This window comes from Argentina anserina, chromosome 1 (assembly GCF_933775445.1).
Source record: "Argentina anserina chromosome 1, drPotAnse1.1, whole genome shotgun sequence".
In the NCBI taxonomy this organism is placed as follows: domain Eukaryota; kingdom Viridiplantae; phylum Streptophyta; class Magnoliopsida; order Rosales; family Rosaceae; genus Argentina; species Argentina anserina.
In genome coordinates this window covers 15629374-15652961 of record NC_065872.1, presented here as the reverse complement: position 1 = coordinate 15652961, position 23588 = coordinate 15629374, and the positions used below count along the sequence as shown (strand labels likewise).

Here is a 23588-nt window from a genome sequence, read left to right as displayed (position 1 = left end):
TATATTTTTTTCTGCTCGGTAGTAGCTTTTGTTGCTAGTAGTTTTTAATGACAGTGGTAATAGCTTTTGCTTAGTACGATAGTAGCTTGTTAACTGCTTGGTAGTAGATTTTCTAACCTTGCCGGAGGTCGCCGGAAAAATCTTGGTAATAGCTTTTGTTGCTTACAATAGTAGCTTTCAGTGCTTGCGATAATATCTTGTACATTACCGGAGTTTGACAGAAAAGTTGCCATAAGTCGCCAGAATCACATGAAAGTTGCCGGAGACCTCGCCGGAAAAACTGAGACCCGCTGGACCTCACCGAAGATCGGCCAGAGACTTCGCCGGAGATGAGAGAGCGGTGGTTTTGGTGTTTGTTAAAATCTAGTAATAGTCTGTAATTTTATTCAACTTTATGTCTAAAATAAGAGTCTTTTGTAATAAAATAGCCTTATATGGGTAAAAACATTTAGGTGTCCTTCTCTAAAAACATTAGTTATGAAATGACCTTATATGTAAATTATGTAATTGGCCCAATTTTATATTCCTACAAATAGATTCCCATGAAAATCCAAATACAGCATCAGTTTTGGTCCCTCCCCCTATTTTATGAAAACTCAACGGCACCACCAAACTCCCCCAAATCTCGCATATTCTGCATTGGGGCGGGTCACAAGTCTTTTTTCACCTCCAAATTCCCGCGGAAAAAACCACCACCACCGCACGACGTCGTTTCCTATTCAAAGTCCGCCGCCGGCGGAGCTCGTCATGCCTGCTTCGTTGCTGAACGGGGAGAGAGCCGTCGTGGCGCTGTTTGTCGGCCGCGTCGTCTTCTCGCTACCGCTCTCTCTCCTCCCTCACGGCGTCGCTCTCTCCCTCCTCGCTATCTCCGCTCTCGTTCTCGACGTCCTCGCCGACTCCTCCTCCTCCTCCTCCGCGTCTCTCCTCTCCCATTTCCAGACCAGGTCTCCTCCTCTCACCCTCTCAATTTTCAGTCCATTTTCGTCGAATTTTGAATTTCTAGGGTATCGTCGTGAAAATCTCAATGTTTTCAGGCCCGGTGCTTCTTCTGGTATATTATTGGGCGCCGTGACGTTGCCGACTGTTATGATCTCCAAGATGATACAGCTCTCTCGAGCTTTCGCACTCGATCAAGTTCCATGTCAAGGTAAATGCTCGAGCTTTGATCGTTGATTACAGTGTTATGTATCATCTGAGCTGACACTGTTTCATACCTGAGCTGAATTATTGAGGAAAACAAAATTTAGAAATCGGAGAAATTTGCTGTAAGACTCTTGATATTGACAAATGTAAGCTTCATTGAGTTAGTTTTCTCAGTCGAAATTACAAACTTGTTAAATGGAAACTCGAGGGATGCTAAATTTAGGGAGAGCATTACGTCTCAGATAGAGGGTTTTATTTAGGCCGAACTTCATGGAGGCTTTTGGACCTCGGTTTAGATCTTCTGTATTTAATTGTTTTTCTCTTTGCTGCTGTCTTAAGATGTAAAGAACATGTAGCTATCACATTCTGTGGAAATCTTATTGCCTATGCGGTAGTTGATATAAGTTTCCTAGTAAAGAGTTCTTCTCTTAGATGACGAGAAGCAGATGACACTTTTGACTAAGAGCTAAACTATGAGTTGTGACTCCTTTCTCCAGTCACTTTAGTTCTAGGAAATTCATTTAGGTAGATTCCTTTTATTAGGTTGCTTCCAATCTTCTTATAGTGAAGTGTTTCTTCTCTAATTTTAAGAACATGATCCTCCTTTTCTCTTTAATCTTTGTTGTGAATTTCGGTAACAGTTATTTGTTAATTGTTGAACTTATTTCTCATTCTTTATAAGCTGTTTCAGGAGGTTTTGTGCTTCACATCTCTAATTGTTTTGGTGATTTTTTTTCTATATTTACTGCACAGAGCTTGAATCTTTGTCGATGCAATACTGGGCCATTTCTGCCAGCTCCTTGAGCGTACTTATTTTCCTCTGCATAACAATATGGTGTGCACCTGTGAACTGGCCTCCCCCTTATTTACGCAGTGTTTGGCATACAACTTTTAGCTTAAGTTGCATAGTATTGCACACAGCAGTTTGTTGTGCAACTCTTGGTTCATCATCTCTTACTAGTAAGTTTTCTGCGTTACTTCTTAATTGAGTTACAAACTTGTAAAGTATCTTCTGCTTTCGATTGAGTCAATTGATTGTTGTAGAATTAACTGCCCTTTCTAATTGTTCTCAGGCTCGGAGGCTGCACTGAAATTGTTGTGGATGCTCTGTCATGGATTGGCAGTTGTAAAGTTAATTCAACATGTTTTCAGAACTTTTCCATCTTGTGCTTCCATTGGTACGTGCTGTGTCCCTTATTCCTTTTCCACCTCTCCTCTCTTTTATGCAATTAATTTTCTTTTAATAGCTTGAAAAACATAGAAAATACAATCAAAACATTTATAGCTCCCACGTATATAAGAACTTGTGCAGCAGCTACAGAAAGGAGTTTAATAGAAAATAGAATAAGGAAGTAAAAGATGTAACTGCTAAATCGAAATGTTTGGCTTAGCTTCTTTCAGTGATACTGTACTACAACTGGTTTAGCTTCAACTGATCAACGAAGAATTCATGATTAGTTTAGTTGATATGTCGAGGCAGATAATTATGTTCTTTTGTTCAGTAAATGTCTTGATTGAGTATGAGTACCTGAAGTTAAATTGCTTTATCCTTAGCTTGTGCAAGTCATCAGATATATTTGTCTATGTCAGTGTGTTGGCGTGTCATTTTATCTTGTTTTCTGGCCTTTTATTTTAAATCAATTCTTCTGTATAACTTGGTTTAAGAAACACATGTCTTGATCATTTCTTATTGATGACTTCTCTCTTTTTTTGCAGGGGAAGCATGTCTAGTGGCTTCAGGTCTTGTTCTCTATTTTGGTGACATGTTGGCATATACTATTTCAAAGGTGGTTGTTTTTCTGGTTTTGATAGCGCTTTATTTTTCCGTAGAAACACTGGCTTTATACTTGCATCTTATATCGGCAAGATCGCTGAAACAGGTCTCTGGCGTGTTGATTAAATCAGATGTGGTACAATATGGAAATAATACAAGTGAGATAAATGTAATCATACAGGTATGTTTTCTTTTAAGAGATGAAACTGATTGCTAGTATTCTGGCTGGATTACGAAGGTTGTATTCTATGTAGGGTTTCTTGCTCGGTCTTCTTCTTTTTCCGATGGTCTTTAAACTTCTTCTCTGGATCTGGGAATGCTCTTTCACTACGGCCCAATCTAAAGTGAGGACAAACAATGAGATTTGGAGATCAGTTATATTCTTTTCTTCTCTCGGGTTTATCATGATTGTGATCAGTCCAGCATGGATGCAGTTTGTTCAGGATTTTCATATGCATCCATTCTCATGGTAACATATTCTGTTCTCAAATACTTTTTAATTCAATGATGTGTTGACAAAATTGCAGTGTTGATGGGTAGTGCAATTGGGTAACTCTATTGCAGAACTTGCCTTCGGTTCCTTTGTGGGTGCTACACTGTTATGTTGCTTAATGGATAATTTATATTTCATTAAAGTGTAACGTAACGGAATTGTCAAGTGATGACCTTGAATAGCCTTTCCTACCAATCAAGTTATATAAATAATTTCTAGTTGTTGTTATGGAAATAAGCCACAGCCAAATGAATATGCACAAGTTAAATTCCTAATTATGTGAGACACCCGAGCATACTCCTTTTGATGCAAAGTATTAACAATAATGGAATAATAGCTTGATTTTGCTTACCAAAGTTTATAAGCTATATCATACCTGATGTCCAATCTTGATCAGAGTCAAAAATCTATTTTGGCAGGGTACTTTCATTTATATTTTCAGAACCATTCAAGAGATTATCATTGTGTGCCTACTGGGTTTGCGTGATATGTGTGTCTGTTCTGAGGTTTTACAACATTTCAAAGAACAGTAAGATTGAGAGAATTCTACTCCGGAAATACTACCATTTGATGGCCGTCTCAATGTTTGTGCCTGCTCTTATCTTCCAGGTGAGTCTTGACTAACGATAAACAGTCATCTTGGTACAGTTTCAGCTTCTTCCTTGTGTTGTGCATATGCTTATTGTGTGTTTCTTTTCCAGCCAAAATTTCTTGATCTAGCATTTGGTGCAGCTTTGGCAGTCTTTTTGTCATTAGAAATTGTTCGAGTAAGTTGTCAAAGTCCCCATTCTAATCCTTATTTATAAATTTAGTTGTAATATGAAAATGTTCAGATCCAGTTTTATAAGAGTAGTAGCCGGGGAAGCAAGATTGAAACATTGTATTCTAATGTTTGGTATTAATGTTGAGAGAGAACGATTAATTTGAAGCCTATACTTTCTTACATTCTTATTTTGTTTTGCTTGACCATAAAAATTGTACAAGGTATGGAGAATATGGCCATTGGGAGAATGTATACATAAATTCATGAGTGCTTTCACCGATCATCGTGACTCAGATCTTCTGATTGTCAGGTATGGCATGGCTTTTTCTGATCGATTAAAGCTTTTTTACACATCAGCATGATATTAGGAACTTCAAAATTTCTTGTTGTATGCTGTCTTCAGCCACTTTTCGCTCTTGTTGGGTTGTGCTGTTCCTATATGGCTGTCTTCTGGGAACAATGATCGACCACTATCCCCTTTTTCTGGAATTTTAAGTCTTGGCATTGGAGATACAATGGTGAGTCTGCTTACACTTGATGAATGGAACATGAATTACACACATAACCTACTCCCTTGTAATGGTTTTACTCGTTTTCCAGGCATCAGTTGTTGGGCACAAGTACGGGGTACTCAGGTGGAGCAAAACTGGAAGTAAGTAACTGTGTTGATGTAATTATACCGCACAAGGTTTTCCCATTATTTTGCTTATTTCTCTGCAACTGTTGGTAGAGAAAACCATTGAAGGGACTGCAGCCGGTATAACATCTGTCCTAGCTGCTTGCTCTGTTTTACTTCCACTTCTAGCATCTACTGGATATATTGTTACCGAGGTATGCATCTCTATTTTGACTGGGAAAACATAGGACCATTTTGCTCATGGAATCTATTACTTGGATAGCTGAATTGGTGCTTAGATAAAGAAATTACGAATCAGAGGTTGTTGAATAAATGTGAAGTCACCAATGTGAGAACTATAGTTAGTGCAAGTTATTTAAGTCAGATGTATGTTTTCTTATATCGAACACAGCCATTCTCCGAAAAACAGTTTGTGCTATTGGTGTTTGCCTGCATGACATTCATTTATCAAGTTCTTGATGGTTTGCATGTGCATGTTTTAATAGTCTTCTTTTCTCCCCAAAATAGTCAGTGATGCATATGTTACGGTATCTGGATTATTATTCACGTCTGCGTACGTTTTGTTACCGAATTTTGCAGCATTGGATCTCTATTCTTGTAGCTGTGACTGTGAGTGGTTTGTTGGAGGCTTACACAGCACAACTAGACAATGCTTTCATTCCACTCGTTTTCTACAGCCTTCTTTGTTTGTAAGTGCTTCTCCAACTCCTAGGAGGAAAATATCAGAAGACAAATGCGCTGAAGACTTCACCAAGTCATCTTTTCCATTTATGTGCTTCCTATGAGCACTCATTTTGTAGATACAACTAAATCTACGCAGGATACAAGTAGCCTGTTGTACCCGTAATCAGGTTGAAATAGTTTTTGTTTTAGTCTTTAGGAATACATATAAAGGGCCTCACTCATTGTGCCTCCATTTTTGCATACAAGAACTACACTGTAATGTTTAGTTTCGTCTTCCTTCAGAGAGAGGTTGGTTAGGGAGAGAATCACACTGTAGACACGGCTTATTAGCAGATCCATCTGTTGTTGTTAGAAGACATCTTTGAACTGGACTTGTATATATGAGAAACGGGCATAAACTTTACGGAATGAACTGTTATGTCTTTATTTTTGTTTTCATCAAGAAAAAATCATTTGTTTGTGAGAATTATTAAAGAAAAGATCTCAGTTTGTAATTAAGATCAGTTTCGAAGCAACAAATTGCTTACACTAAACTTCAAACACAATCAACTTAATAGTCTCCGACTCCTTGTCACGATGATCTCCTTAGCCGTCAACCCAAGTTTAGGGTGATAATCAGGCTGGTGAGTTGACATCTGTATTTTAAGTGGACGGATGAGACTAGCCAAAGAGGCTAATCCCGGATCCAAAATCGAATACCCTAGCTTTACCTTATTTGTATACAGGTGCGGACCTAGGTACAAGCTTGGGTGGGCTCAAGTCCGATTTTTCAAATAAGTTGATTAACATGTATGAAAATTGTAATATTGAATGCTTTGCAAGCTTAGTCATGTGTAATCACTCTCACCAAGCTCACTCAAGTTCGACTCTCGGTATACAACACGTTTGTTTTTACTTGTCCAATAGTTTTTTTTGCAAAATTGTTAGGTTCGTATTAATTTTAGCTGATTTTTTCTCAACCTTCCTCTTTTTTAAGAATGTAAAATAAAATGGTTACAAAAATTTCTTACTAGTAATCTATAAAATTAATATTTTTGGACTTTTTCTTATTTTTCATACTAAAAAAAGTAATAAGTATATAGCTAAATGCATTTTAACTTAATATTTGACATAAGTTAATTTTCTTATCGTTTCAACTAAATTCAAGCCCACCCAAGCTTCGAATCCTGGATCCACCCCTGTTTGTATATAATGACATCTCCAAGAGACTAGTTATTATAAAAAAAAATTAGTTTTTAGATAAAATTTATGATAATTTTGATCTCCATCATACTAGTTATTTATAAGTCAGATTTAACTTTAGCTAAAAGCTCAAACTAAATATAACCAAAAAAGAGAGAAAATAACTCTAACTAAACTATATTATATGTTGAAATTTAAATTAACTTAATAAATAACTATTATTACTAGAGTATAAACCTGAGAGTAACTAAATATTATTTTTAGCTATTGAAATATCTAATCCTGTTAGAGATGCCTCAGCGAACCAAAAGACTGGTTTAGACCAAAGCCTCACATATCCTTGAAATCTCGAATCTGAAGAAGCAGCAGAAGAAGAGGGATCTCTCTATTCTGCTCCTCCTGTTGTTTACTCCACCAGTTTCATGGGTCTTTCATGCAAGCCAGAAATGTGGTTCAAATAAAAAAAATGTGATTCGAATGATGAATGGAGGGTTATACGCTGCGAGTAGAATTGGAGAAAGAGAGAGAATTCTAACCATGGTTGGTGTTCAGACTTGTAATATATTTATCAGTGGTTATTGCAGGGTAGAGAGGTCGATAAGGCTAACAAGGTTTTCAAGGAGGGTTCCAAAACTTTGAAAATCTTGCTGCCCTTATCAACATATTAGCCCTTGCAATATCCGTTGATCAATGTATTATTCTGAACATCAACCCTGGAATTAGTTCTATGTACAATTACTTGTTCCGCTCCTATAGATGGTTTTGTAATGTGGGGAGAATTCAAGGAGATTAGTTTTTCTCTGATTGTGGTCAAGCAGAACAGTGTAAAATGTTGTTATTAGGTATGTGCAAAGCTGGAAGAATTGAATCCACAAGGTATGTTTTCTCTTGCTATCAACAAAAGGAGTCATTTTATGCTGAGGAAAAGGCTGTTCTCCAGATCCTATATCACCATTGTGATGGGGCTATGTGACTTGTTGCTTTTTTGTTGGTTTATTGTTGTATTTATAAGGTCGAATTGAACGTATGAAACAGATTATGTTGTAGTATGATAATAAAATGTGATAGCTGCAGAGCTATATAGCCTTGGATGTTTTAATGTTTATATACAGACATTGAATTTCCTGATAATGTCGTAGCATTGTGATAATGTGATGTATTTATCTATTTAAATGTCAACTTCCATTGCTATTACCCAATTCTAGCTGAATACTAAGCTACTCCGTATGTCAACACTAGTCACTAATCAGTATGGTTTTATGAATTTGCAGATTAGAGCTATTACGATAGAAGCTAATTGGTTATAAAGATCTAAATATTATAGGTAGAAGGACCCCAGTATTCAGGGATGGATTTCATTTTATTACTTTTGGCCTGAATAGTGTTTCAATATTTTCTGGCTTTTGTAGAGTGGGATGTCTAGATTTTATTCTATGTTTGAGGTAGGAGTCGAATGTAGGGTATGTAACTATGTATGTAAGAAAGATACTTCCCATATCATGATCCATAGTTACGGGGCTCTCTATCATGCTCTCATTGCTCTGTAACTTCATTTCTCAGATGAGAAGTTTTGATTTACCTGGCGCTGCCCCGTAAAGATGAAGTTTTCAAGTTTTAGTTTTAAGAATGTACCGGTAATGAGTTGAATGAGTAGATGATTTTCAAGTTGGTTGTATTCTACAAACATATTCATCTTGCGTAAAAGAAACCTGATAATCCACTTAATTTGGGATAAAAATAGCCACGACTTGAAACTACTCGCCCTTACATCAGTAATTTCATGAGAAACGGACTCACTATCCAAGCAGAGCTCTAATAAACTAGAAACACAATCCAAACTAATCAAAACAAACTGAAATATTGAAACTCAGTATTTACTATTTAGAGAATTGAGCACAAGTAGATAATCAGCCTGCAAGAGGATTGAGAACCTGCCATGAACAACACTGTTCCCGTCACATTTTCCCTTATGAGAAACATGAAGGGGTGATCAGCCACAAATTCTTCAATCACTTTAGGCTTAGAGGCCTCACCCATGCTATAATACATTCGAGCACAAGTAGCAGCTGCAGTTGTGGTGTCATTTTCATCAACCTCTATTACTGATTCATGAAATATCGCCATTGAATCACAACTATCCCCCAGCTCTATTTTCTTCAGAACACCCGGAGCTTCAAACCCGGATAAAATCTTAAACTTTGGAATTTCTTCACCTTGACACTCATAAAACCCTTAAGATGGCCGTCCAGAAACCCAGACTTGGAACAAACTCTCAGTTGGAGCCGGCAGCCCATCTCTTGCATCCGGTAGTAACCACGTACAACATGGAGAAACCTCTAGGGTCGTTCTTATATGTGCCATTGTCAAAACCCTCCATTGCAAAGTTCCTGAAAAGAAGATTCAAGACTTTAAAGTCGTCAAAGGCACTGATTTATGATATCAATCAACTGCATTATCTCCTCCAGTGAATGTTTGGCAAGAATTTCTCAAGGTTGAGAAATTCATGTGTAACTTTGTTGACAACTTATAATCTTATACTAATCATACATAGAACATATGCATTCATCATCTGGAAAAGACTGGGGGGAGGAAAAATTGCACGATATATGGTTCCCGTATCGACACCCAGAAAATTTACACACAGAGAGAGTTATTTTATGTTTTTGACTTTGTCATTATTAATGGAATTCCGTTTCAAAAAAAAATTAATCAATATTAAGGTCAACCATGGTTAAGAGAAATGACACGGGAAAAATTGGAGAGGTGGGTAAATTAAGGGCGGGCGGTAAATCTGCTTCTCATAGTATTGTCTTGCAAGATTCTAACTACAGACTTGAAAATATTAATTAAGCATAAGAACACATTAATATTTGAGAAAACCATAGGACTTGACTTTAAAAACCAGCAAGAGTGGCCGTGGATCGATGAGAAATTTTATGCTACCGTATAATATAAGGACGCGGTATGCCTAGTGCTCCTCTTTACTAATTGAATGTCAACAAGTGGAATTTTTACACTAAAATCATAAATTAAGATATTTTATCATTTGTAAACCTTCATGAGTATTAGTTAAGTCATTTCCTAACGCTCCTCTTACTCTACGATAATCCAAGCAGCAGCTCCCCAAGTCCGCTCGGAACCAGTCGATTCCGAAAGGGTATTCTTGGAACACCAATAGGCATTAAATAAAAGAAAAATTAAGTACTATATCTCATTTTGATGTGAAAGCGTAACGGTGGATGATCCCTATAGAGAGGGGTGTTATATTCTAACAATCTTTCTAGTTACTTTGTTCTCTACTTCTATTTGAAAGAAATGTCCATGGACTTTTGCAAAATCCAAACATTTCAGAGATAGAGAGGTAGGAATTTATCGACGAACCGCACTCCTTTGTATACGTCAGGAGTCCATTGATGAGAAGGGGCTATGAAAAGCTTGAACCCAATTCCTACAATGATGAATATAAGCGCGTTGTTGCAAGAATGAATCTTCTTGATTTTTAACCACCTTCTCTGAACGTTAGTAATGACTAAACATCATTTGACCACTAAATAAACTTATGTTATGTACTTTTTCTTATTTAATCCATACTTTTTTACTGTTTCTGAAGTGTGAGGCATGCGCAGCAGCACCAACTATCAGAAATCCACCAATCCACATATAATGTATGAACAATGAAAGTTGTGTGTCATAGTCAGTAGCTAGATATAGATAAGGGGGCATCACATACATATGGTGAACTACAATAATGGTTAAGAGTTTAGAATTTAGAGATGATTGAGTTTGGACTAGAATTAATGGTTTAGAATTTAGAGTTTAAAGTTTTAGGGTCGATTGTTTAGCGCTTTAAGAAAATAACCAGTAGGATCGTAATTCACAAAGAGAATTAAACAACTAAGCTAAAGAAAAATGAAAGAAATAAATTAACCAAACATATTTCATATCCATTGATAGCTTCCGATGAGCAAACATATTCCAACTTCGTGGCAGTGCTTTGTAGTTAGTTTCCTTCTTTTAGTATTACGGTACGGTTAAAAGAATCAAGAAATTAATTAAGCACAAAACACAACTATAATTGAGTTGATTTAGGAGAAATTTTGAGAAATAACCCTTTTTGGGTCATTGAATTGATTTTTGACCATCATTTCTAATTTAGTTAAAAAAGACCTTCTCAGAGTGTAAATAGTCTTTATTACCCTTTTATTAAACCCACACTCTTTTTTTCCATGTCTGGACTAACGTTCTTGACTTCTTGTCATTTGTCAATTGACGTTCAAATGGGAGCACCAGATTCAATAGCTCTTTCCCAATGGTCTAAATATCGGTTATCGGCATCGTATCGGTTTTGTAAAATAAGGATATAACGGGGATATATCGAGATATATCGGATTATATCGGATTTATCATTTTTGTTAATTTTTAATTTAAATTTAATATATTTATAAACATATACTTCAAAATATTCAAAATATACCAAATAATATTAACTACTAAGTACTAATTGAACAAAAATAGGTGCACAAAAGATAGATTGAGATATTGATTATGCATTCATCCATTATAAATTCTCTCATCATCAGAATCAAAGTCAAAATCATCTTCTCCATTATCTTCATCCTCATCTTTTGAGATAAAATCATCTTCATAAATCACCTTCTGTCTATTTGCGTTGAAATTCCTCAAAACGACATCGTCTCCTTAAAAAAAATCACTGAAAAAAATAACAAGAAAAAAAGTCACCAAAAAAAAAAGTCAACGAAAAAAAATTATCGAAAAAAAAGTCTCCGAAAAAAAAGTCCACGGAAAAAAAAAGTCCACCAAAAAAAAGTCAACCGAAAAAAAAGTCAAACGAAAAAAAATCCACCGATATATCCCGATATATCACCGATATATCGCATGTTGACCCGATATTTTGAGTTGACCGATATATTAAGGCGATATGGCATTTATCCTATCGGTTTCTAAATATCACCGATATATCCCCGATATATCCCGATATTTAGAACACTGCTCCTTCCCATCTTCAACTTAAAAAAAAAAGGAATTAAAAAAAGAGAGAGAAGGTTCAATGTCAACCTTTTCTTTGCATGAGAATATAAAATCAGTTTTCATGATTATCGAACAACCGATGCATGTAAGCTTGATTGATCAATCAATTCTGCTGAACTTAACACACAGTAGCAATATTGATACTAAATCAAAACTGAATATAGTAATTATTCAACAATGGAACATAAGAAATAAAAATCATCCAAAATGAAGTACATAGCAGTAGGGGTGGGCACAGGACGGGATGAGACGGGACGAGACTCATCCCACGTCCCATCCCACTCTTTTGAATCGGGACGGGATCGGGACGGGACGAGGGTTTATAAGAATGCATCCCACTCGGGATTAATCCCGGTTGGGACGGGACGGGACAAATCCCACTTTCATATGAAATTTAATAAAAATATATATTTATACTTTTTCATTAACAAAGTAACATTTAATAATGAAATTTTAACAAAAAAAACATATTATGTTCAAAATATTATAATTTACCATTACTATTTGAGTTGATATAATTTTGGAGTTATTAAGAACATAAATTAATTTCATTTTATATAAGAATTATTAAGTTTTTATTAAAGGTGGGACGGGACGGGACGAAGCGAGATAAAAATTATTCGTCCCACGTCCCGTCCCACTATTATGAAACGGGACGGGACGGACGTTTTTAGACCTCCATCCCATCCCGTCCCTATGAATTTCAGGACGGAATTGGGACGGGATCGGGATTTCCGTTTTTTATGTCCACCCCTACATAGAAGTCTCCAATTAAAACCACATTAGCAATATTGATGCCGCGATCCATTAGTTAAGTGGAATTGGATTTCGGCAAGTTGTACGATTATGACCTCTTCCACCGCATCTGGTACACTTTTTTCTAATTGCATCTTCTTCTACAGATGGAATTCGCACTGTCTTGCGTCTGCCGGGTACTACTTGTCTTACTGGTGGTAAGACAATTTTATTTTGCACATCTTCAGACACATCCCACTCACTTTTATTCCTAACAGGCCAAACAGGTTCTGCATATGCCAACACGAGTGCATTGGCTGTGTACAATTTGGAGCACATGCTATATACTGATATTCCTTTTGTTCTACAAGCAACCGTTACATGGGCACAAGGAAGTCGATCAAGATCGAACTCTCGACATGTACATCTCATGTTATTTAGGTCCACGTACTGTAGATGTTTCACTTTTGTCATGTATTTGAAATGCATAGAGATCAATTGGTGATACCTAATATAAAATGAAACCAAAGTTAGGAAGTTTCTTAAATGAAATCAAATAATATAGTAACAACAAACCAAGTGCATATATTATAAATTTATTTCAAATTACGTAACCGCATATGTGAACCATTGTTGTTGTTTTTGTTGACTTTATCTTCTGCCCATTTAGTTAATGGTGTATTAAGAGAGCTTGCTTCACCACGTCTTTCCACAAACAATTGTTGAAGCACCTCTCTTAAGTGATCCACTAGAGCAGTAATTGGTAGCTTTCGAGCTTCTTTAAGCTTTGCATTCATAGATTCAGCTATGTTGGATGTCATCATGTTGTACCTGTACCCCATAAAATGAGCTCTTGCCCACTTATGACACCTTATATCTTCAAGGTACTTACAAACTTCTCTATCTTTAATTTTTCGAAGGTCATCCATCACTGTATTGAACTCAGCTACTTGGTACTTCTTTGCTGATGTGTAATACAACTTCAAGATTTTAATTTTTTGCCGAACTTTGATCGCAGGTTATTAGCAATATGAAAGATGCAGGCTCCATGATGAGCTTCAGGAAAAACGTTATCCACACCGTTGGCATGCCAATGCCTATCAGATATGAACACTAAATTCTCTACATCTCCAATTGCCATGAAAAAGTACAAAAAATGGTTCTGCTCATCCGTTTCAATGTGTGTTATTGTACCTTGGCTTTTCCACTCTAACATAGCACAATATGCTGGAAGTAGAGCAAATGATCCCTCAGGTGATCCTCTTGCAATTTCTAGAGCTGCTTCTCTTGCCCTCCAAGCTTTATTATAACTCATGTTAACCCCAAGTTGGACACGTGCATCATCAATGATATCTTTAGGTTTGTATATACGTGAGGTTCCTCCTTCAAACTTTGACTTGATAAATTAACCAATTAGGGAGCTGCTTGCTTGTCTATGATCACGATATATGATATCCAATGAACAAGAGTGATCATCATGAAATTTTCTTACTTCAAAATAGGCCAAATCTTTTAGCTTCATTGCGCGTAGACGCCACTTACAATTAGGATCCACGCACCCAACTTCAAACCGATCCCTAGCTGATTTCTTCACTTTCAACTCCTGATTCTTTCTTTTTACGAGCATACCTAAATGTTGCTTCAAGGCTTTCTTACAGGGATATAACTGACCTACGAAAATATCATCACTGCTGCCCACAAACGCGATATTCTCATAGTCTTGTGTACGCCTTCTTTTGCTACGATAAGAAGATGATGGGATAGAGTTGACATTCTCCTGTTGCTGACTTCCAATTTCTGCATTCTCCATTGGAGCCTCATTATCCCAATTGGATTGTGGGAACTCATCTTCCTCTCTGTTACCGTTTGAGTCATTATCACCATTCTCCAACCCAGAGTTCACTACTAAAGGCTCATGCGGGGAACTCAATGAAGTAAGGTATTGATTTTCAGCTTCTGTGGAATATATTGTTAAGACCACATCATCATACTGGGATGAGTTAGTGTAATAACCCAATTTTTTTTTTCAATATTTGGTTTTGATTTGAATTCTATGAAGTTGTGAAATTCAATTAAAATGAATTTGATTGTTTGCGACTTTACGAAACGAAAACGGAAATGTTCTCGGAACGTTTAATTCGAAAGACGTGACGTTACCGCAACGTATATATCGACTTTATTTCGTTACTCGGTTGCGAAAACTTTCTTCACGAAAATTGTAGAGCTTGTCGATACGAGTTAGTGAGTATGTGACGCGTTCTAATCGGACGTCGGACGTGGAAGTTATTAACGTCGGAAGTTAGTTTCCGATTTTGGAAACGAGTATATAAAGAACTTTTTCTGTTTAGGGTTTCCATTTGTGGAAATCCCTCTCTCTCCTCACTCTCTCCGCCTCCCTCTCTTCTCTCTCCCCGAAACCCCTCACTCCCTCCTTCAGAAATTTCTCCGCCACGATTTGACGAGCTCCGACCTCCGTGTCCCTCACCGCCAGTCTCTACTCCATCACTAGCTTGACTTCATCCTCTCTGGGGCAAGACGCGCCTCCCCTCATCGCCGAGGATCGACATCGATCTCCTCCGTCCCCTGCAACACACCCACCGCCGTTCAAGCTCTCCTTCGACGAAGCTAGGGTGCAACGCAGGTGCGCCTCCATCACCCCTCAAGCCCTGCACCACCTACGAACGAAGGGGGGGGGGGACGCGATGACACACCTCCTCAAGAAATCGACACGATCGGCGACGAATTCGACGGTTCAAGCTTCGATTGAGGTGAGGGTTTTTATAGTTTGATTGTTGTGATGCTTGGTGTGAATTTTTGGATGATTTGGAGTTGAGATTATGGAGATCGGAGGTGGAATGAAGGAGAGGGGTTACTGCCGCTCTAGGCGGCGTGTGGGAGTGCGTGGAGGGGGTAGGAGGCGGCGTGAGGCCGTGGGAAGAAAAGAGGGATTTTGGGGCGGCGGTGGCGTGCTACGCGCCGGCTTTAGGCTCGGCGCGTGTGCCCCACGCGCTGCCACAGTAAGTGGCGCGTGCATCCCACGTGCCGCGGCGCGTGAACAATGTTTCCGAAGGGTAATTTTGTAATTTATTTTTACGTGCGGTAAATGTAAAAGTGATTTACGTACGGTAAATATAAATTTATTTTACATACGGTAAATGTAAATATAAATTACTTTCAGTAAATATAAAAAGTAATTTCAGAAGGGTAAATCAGTAATTAATATTTACTGAGACAATATTTACATTTGGAATAGTATTCGTACGTACAGAAATACATAAACAATATGTACTCGTACATAAATACGTAATGATGTGTATTTGTACTGTAATACATGAATAGTATACAGTAAATAGTCTCAGTGAACAGTAAATTCGTAAAACCAGAAATTGCTGAACAGTAACAAATTATTACTGTTTCGGCATTTAAAGGTTTACGAAACGTTTCTAAATTCTTTTCTTATCTTTTCAAGGTGATCAATAAATCAAGGAAATGAATTATCTTCGGAAATTGTGGAATTAAGCTCGAGTTGATAAGGTGAGTAAAATCTCACATATTTACGAATCTACCTTTGCGGAGATTCAAGATTTTTCAAGAGTTTTAAATATTGAAATATGGCATGTATATGATATAGTGGAATATATATATATTTGTATAAATGGTAAATAAGTATATATATATATATAGTTTGCTATATTATATACTGTTATGAATTCATTGTGAATATGATCACAGTGGTGATGAGAATTATATATTGAGCATGTGATGCGATTTGTACAAATAATGAGTAGATTATTGTACGTGGTTTTAACGTTAAGAATTGTTAAAACGTTTTGTCTTCGGACGTGTTTATGAAATATGACATGTATATAATAAAGTGGATTATATATATATTGTATAAATGGTAAATATGTACATATATATATATAGTTTGCTATATTATATACTGTTAGGATTTCGTTTGTGAATATGATCATAGTGGTGATGAGAATTATATATTGAGCATGTTGATGCGATTTGTACAATAATGAGTAGATTATTGTACGTGTTTATGTCTTTGGACCAGTCTTCGGACGTGTTTGGCATGTCGGAACCTAGCCTTTGGCCGGGTGAAGTTACGATACAGTTAGAGCTCTAGTCTGTCTGCCGGAGTACTGCATGTGAGGTAACAGATGGGTTATCGGCTCATGAGTACTCATATTTTTGGACGTTGGGTAGCGAGGAGGTTGCCCAATGTTGGACGTTGGGTAGCGAGGAAGTTTCCCAATGTTGGCGGTGTACTACTTGAGGGGTAACAGAGGTGTACCAGTGCTCATTAGTATTCGTATTATAAATGCATTTGGGTAAACAGAGAGGTTGCCCAATTTCTCATGAGTACTTTCATTTTCATATTTTTGGGACAACCAGATGGGCCGTCCATTGACTCATGAGTGCATTTATATTTGTTGATTTGTAGATGGTTGTATACTCGTATATATTGATATGCAAATTATATTTGTTTTATTTTACTCATACGAGCTGTAAAGCTTACCGGGTTTGTGTTTACAATCCCGGTGCACCAATTCGATAGTGTAGGGGATACTATCGCAGGTGTTGATTAGTGGAGATCGAGGGACAACTCTGAAGACTCGAAGTTGTTCATTATCCTACTTGTGGTGAGGTTTTCATTGTGGATTTGTGTGTGAGAACTTGTAAGGATTTATTGTGAGTTTTGTGAGAGATTGTGAGGATTATTACATTTCCATTTTTATGTAATGTTGGATTATAAATTTGGTTTGTAATAATTGGTTTTTCTGAGTTGTATTGTGAACTCAGTAATGATCCGCTGTGGCATTTTAAATGATTTCGATTTCATTGAGATTGTTTGGTGTTTCTCGACTTTGAAATTTTGAGTTTTTATGCTCGAAATTTTGGGGTCGTTACAGTTAGGTCTATTGGTTATGCCTTGATTACTTTACCAACAAATCTTGATAAGGTGCATTCCAAAGTGATATGTAATTGAATCTTGTTAGGCTGCATGGAAAGGCTTTCACACACCCAACTAGCTACATCTTCGTTGTCAGCTATCTCCATTGTGTTGCACTCCTAAGTTACTCCTATATTGATAATGCACTTTCATTCCATATTGATCTGTGTCAACACCAATCCGAAGATATAAGTCATTCACAAGCTCTTGGTAGGTAACATGGCTCGTGACTAACATTGTCTTTGACTGATCACCTGTATATTGGGCATCAACCCATTTCCCACCATAATAAAGAACAACCATGAATCGACTCATTTATGAAAGAAACAGAAAATGAACTCAGCTACGGTACAATTATTAATCGATAAAGAAATATGAACAAGTAGAGTCCTTCTCAAATACATGACCAGCATAATGAACTTTTGAAAGTCTAATACGTAAGATGATTACAAAAAATTAAAGAAGCCACACAATGATATGCTAAATCACAACCACACCGTGCAATTTTACTCATACATAATTTCAATTCTGTTCCGAGAGAATTACTATTCTACCCTTATGTGTGTCTTAGCCTAATAGGTTTCCTGTTAGGAGATAGATTAGCATCTCCGTAATAGATTAGGACTCTGAATCCTACGGGATTGTGGTTTTGTAATGCCTATATATATGCCCCCATATCATTCAATAATACACAATTATTTCATCCTGAAACACGTTATCAGTACGTTGCCCTAAAACCCTGAACTTTTAGAGCCCTAGAAATTTTTTCTCTTCTCCACCGTTGGCCACCGTCGTCTCTGGCCTCCGACATCTTTCCGTCGACGTTCCTCGTCGGCGCAGCCCCTGCTCGCCGTCGCTGCAGCCCCGCTGCCTCTGCACGCAGCCCCGCTGCCCCTACAGCCCCGCGCGCAGTCCCTGCATGCTGCCCCTGCAGCCCGCGCGCAGCCCCTACATGCTACCCCCGCAGCCCCGCACGCTGCCCTGCCCTGCAGCCCCCTCAACGCAGCCCTGCACGCACGCACGTAGCCCCGCACGCAGCCCTGCACGCACCCCTGCTGCCCCCGCATCGCAGTCGCATGCAGCCCCGCACGCAGATTCTGCCCTACGGCCCCTGCTGCCCTGCAGCCCCTGCGACCCCCCCTGCTGCCCCTGCGACTCCCCTGCTGTCCCTGCACGCAGCCTCCGCAGCCCCGCAGGGTATCCTCCGCATTCGCTCCGCAAAAACATCTTTTTGCCCCGAAAAACCTCGCATTAGAGGATTCAAAATTGCTCTTCCCGCATATATACGCAATGAACGCGAACTGCACAAGCAAACTCTTCGCTCAAGAGAAGCTACTCCCGTCTTCTCTACTCTTTTGGGCCTTTAAACTATTTCTCTTCTTTCCTTTTTATTTTCCTATTGCTTATTAAATCGTTTATTTGCACGTTTTCGTTTTCTAACTATGTTTCACGTGCTTGCATAGGAAAAGTGATCACTCGTCGTACTATGGTGATGACATTCATGCCGAGATGGATGATACTTTTGTCATCTACATACGATTTTGATCGTATCCTCCCAAGATTTTATGTCATCGGACGAAGATCGAAAAGGAATTCATCAAGCAACTTCATGCATGACAATCAATTTGCAGTGCAATTTACTTATATGCGGTCTATTTGGCAGACCAACAAGTATGTTTTTCTTAAAGTTGCTGCTTTTGAACATATATATATAAATTATCGGGCGCTATTAGCTTTTTTTCATGTCTTCTTTTCCGGCCTTTCTTATAACACCGATGAGACCAAAGAGGGATATGATTCCCCTCTTGGTCGACGTTTTTCGTGTGACGGTCCTGGGGGAGTCACGTTATTATTTAAAAAGGAAGATATCGATTTCGTGTGGTCGCCTGAGTGCACCGCTGTTTTGGGTGCGATCATGAGAATCGCCGATATGCATCGATTATTTTGTGACCATATACATCACAACCTTCTAATTCCGGTTACATACTTGAATAGTTTCGATTATTTGAAACCTATACAACCCTCGTTTCTTATGGATGCGTCGCCATCACGACTGTTATTTGAATGTTTGAGTTTTCCTAAACTCATGTCTATAAACGATAATCTCAAGGTCTACGTACTCATTTATTTGAGTTGATTCATTACTCTGATGCAGCACTATTTGCTGACAAAAAGATCCCAAAAATAACGAATTCTATGGGACACACTTAAAAGTGATTTAATGAACGTCTATGACGTTGTTTTATCAGAGTTGACCTTGATGCATACTCCACATCAAAGAAACGCATGCCATTTTTGGCACCTATATCTATTTCTTGAGGGAATTTTGGAGATGGAAACGTAACATTCTTCCATTCTCAAGTAAGCACATTTTTGAGACTCAGGCTAAGGCTCCGTCCAATCCGATATGCAAGATTTTGTTGCTACAGACTTTTGATTAGTCAATCTATTTTGACTATGTCTTCTGCTTTCTATTTTTCAAGTATGACGTTGGCATTGCCATGATTATTGCTCGACTTTAGCTTAAGTCGTCTATTTGAATTGTAAGCTTGTTTGTGTTGTATTAAGTATTGGCATATTCTATAAAATTTCTCGTATTTCTTGTTTACAAGATTGACTCGTGAGAATTTTATTTGCCTTGGCTTAGCATGCATGGTCGACGTTTGCAACTCACGTGGTTTTTAAATTGGTCGTTTTTGGGTTACATGGGACCCCAATAGCACTACATTGTGATTTTGGACCTTAAAATTTGGAAAACGGACATCGGAACGTCAAAATTGACGTCGTTTTTCCCGGTTACTGTTCCGGCGTTTCCGGAACGTTTTCCGGCGTTTTACCAGCGTATTCGCCGCTTTCCGACCATTTTACGACATTTCCGGCACCGCCATCCGGTTCCGGACGGCGTTCCCTGTTGGACATGAAGTTACGGCCTCCATACCGGCCAGCTTCGGCCGCCGCCGGCCAGTTTTCCGGCAATCGGTGCCGCTGGCTTCCGACGAGTTTTTCCGACGATTTTTTTTCCGTTGTTTCTCGTCATGTTTTCCACATATTTCAGCAGTTCTTGCTGCCACGTTTTCCCAGTCCAAATTTCACCTGGTTTTGAGTTATATTGACATGGTTTTCCGGTTGATTTTCCGGTTTTCTCCAAGTCGTTTCATAGCTCAAATGATTTTATTATTATTGGTGACCACCCGCACCCAGTGGAAGGTTTTCCACCGTAATTGTTTGGTATTCAACTTCTCTAATACCATGTTTTTCCAACTCTTAAGTTGAAGAATGTAGTTTTATTGCCATGTGATACATTCGATGGGATTGCCATTTGTTTCAATCCCCTCTCTTACAATATCCTACGGCGTATTGTGTAGAGAAGTCACCGCGTCGTTGACTCTCTTAATCTTCATTTTGAGAATGTCCCGCCGTGAAATCGAGTGTCTTGCTAATTGCGTAACCAGCCACACTGTCCTACGGCGCAGGTAGTTGTTTTACGGATCTCGTGCGGAGATTGTGTTGTATATCTTCGTGCCTTGCTAAGTTTTAAAGGCCATACATGCCAATGATGGATTTTCATCTTGATATTTGTGTTAAGAATGGAGAGGAATAAATCTGTCAGATTTCATTGACAGTATCTTTTTCAAGCTTCGACAGTAGCTTTGTTAGCCTGCAGACATCGTTTTTCTTGCCTGCAGCAGTAGCTTTATGTAACTCAAGATTCTTTGAATCATGGGTTCGGTTTTACTGTCTTCTCGGTTTTGACATGATCGTTTTTTGGTCATTTTGAACAAGATATGATGATTCGAGTTCTTTGAAATTCACATTATCATCTATTTTTCATGTTCACGAAGCGATTGGAGGACCACCTCACCCATGCTCCACATGGTGAGGCCGAGCCTATCCGTGCCATGCACGGTGAGGCCGAGCTTGCCTATTTCGGCGGCTCCATGGCATTAAGGCCGTCGGTGGCGGCATCCCCTCCTTCACAGGAGCTTGTGATGTCTCCCGTGTCTTCTAATGCCTCCATGACAATCTCTGATGCCAATCGCTCATTTTGCAAAGCTTGTTCTTTTGCTAGATTTCAAGGAAGTCCTTATTTGCTAAGGCTCCAACCGAGAACATTCCATTCTTACAAAGTATTTAAGGTGACATTAGTGGACCCTATCCAACCGAATACGGACATTTTTCGGTATTTTTATGGTATAGGTTAAGAGCATCCATGCGTTGGTCACACGTCGCTTTGCTTTCCACAAGGAATGCTGCATTTGCTAAGTTTTTAGCTATGATCATCATACTAAGGGCTCACCACCCTTCCCATCCTCTCAAATCTATTTGAATGGATACCGTTGGAGAGTTCACCCCCACGACTTTGATGATTTCGTTTTACATGTCTACTAGGATCGTCGTTGAACATATTATTCCTCATGTTCATTCAATGCACGATCTAGCAGAGCTCGGACTTGGTTATGGGTACTAACCTGCCGATTTTTGCATGGGATATGTAATGATGTTGCATGCAGCGACACTTATTCGTTTCAGACCCAGAACTTGCCAAGCGTTTAGTGCGTACCAGATGGTCACTGGATACGGTCCCAACGTTCTTTTCACTAACGCCTATTTGGTTAAAGTTGTTTATGATGCCTCTATTGTAGTTATCTCAATGGGTCTACTTGAAACGAGTAAGTATTCTGGTTGGTTATGATTTATGAATCACCAACACTTGTCCGCTATTTCCAATCTACAACCGTTGATCTCTATCCTGCGATATTAGCAGACGGTCACTTTGATGAGACATACTTCCCGTCGTTAGGGGGAGATATGGAATGCTCCCATTCCGGTTTTATCGCTAGGAATTGACGTGGTGTGGCACTATGTCTCATTAAGATCCCGCACTACTCAAAGTGAGCAAATGTGCAACGCATTATCTACCTCCAGAAAGTCAAAGATTCGATGCTCAATGACTTTACTGATATTGCCAAAGTGACGAGATCGCACATAAATGTTGTGATGTGCCGGTAAGGTTGGGACTCTCAGAATATGAGAGAATTTCATATGACCTGGTCCTAGCACTGTTGGCACCATCCCTGACAGTGGGAAGGAAGCCGGCGATGGCACCATCGTACGCTGTGGTGTTGTCGGCGCCCGTGGTATTACACCACAAAACAAGGGCGGCAAACGCAAAGATGGACTACTAAGGGTCATAGCTGCGGTCTTGGCTCCTGCCTAGATGAGGGGGAGACCATTATTCTCTGGAATCAAAACCAGAAAGAAGCGAAGTGCGTAGGCACAAGTATTTCGCCCATCATCAAGAGATATTCTCTAAACATGTGTATCAACTAAGTTTCTGTGGGACGCTACAGACTCCTTTTATTGATGTTAGAGAAGAATAGAAATCTCACGAGTTGATCGTATACAGCGCGCGTGTGTGTTTAATGTATTGATCTCCCATGATTGATGATGTATTCGCTTATGCTCTTATTCCGTTGTAAAGCATCAACGATGAGCAACTTGACCGATGTGGAAAGAATCAATATAGGCTAAACTAGACTTGTTATGTTGGTCGTTGTTCGTAAGTGTAATGAGAAAGATGAAGTCATGCGATATATGCAGGACTTATGGCGCAAAGATTGTCTCATTATCCTAGTATTGACTACGATGAGTTATATTCTCTCGTTATGGACATAATTGCTTTCCGCTACTTGATCAGTAGTAGTGTCCATGAAAACTGATTTGCAGCATATGATAGTGGTCATAGAATATCTGTAAAGGGATCTTGACGCAGATATGAGAGTGCCCGAGGGACTTTAAATGCCTCCAGACCACGGAGAGCTTATGTAATCAGATTGCGATGTTCGAGAGAACGTAGTACAATCGGTTGCAAGAACTCATACCCATATGTGTTCATATGAAGCTAATTCTTGATTCTCTATTCCGTCTAAGTATAGATGATGAAGAGATTCAATGAGCTATACATTCATGCATGCTAATGTTGTTGGGACACTATTGCTTTCATTATGACGTGATTAACTATGCGCATATGCGTTGTCATTGGACTTGCATTGCTTCTTTGACATGGGTTTAGTTATACACTTAGTGAACCAACACAAATCCTATCCACACCAACGCCGCCAGCAGCTCCAGCAACATCAACGTACGCCTTGGTGTAGCAGTCGA

General features: G+C 38.7%; 2 protein-coding genes across 3 annotated transcripts in view; one reads left to right on the top strand and one right to left on the bottom strand.

Moving 5' to 3' along the window:
• Positions 1-23588, bottom strand: part of LOC126790995 (protein CHROMATIN REMODELING 24-like) — a 179676-nt gene that overhangs the window by 81269 nt on the left and 74819 nt on the right. The gene's annotated exons all lie outside the window — the stretch shown is intronic.
• LOC126790916 (dolichol kinase EVAN) lies at positions 615-5897 on the top strand. Its single transcript, XM_050517297.1, has 14 exons — positions 615-944; positions 1035-1147; positions 1897-2103; positions 2217-2321; positions 2860-2930; positions 3024-3098; positions 3172-3386; positions 3830-4019; positions 4112-4177; positions 4395-4483; positions 4577-4691; positions 4774-4825; positions 4904-5004; positions 5390-5897. The coding sequence occupies exons 1-14, from the start codon at positions 748-750 to the stop codon at positions 5501-5503; spliced, it is 1710 nt and encodes a 569-aa protein (XP_050373254.1). The 5' UTR covers positions 615-747; the 3' UTR covers positions 5504-5897.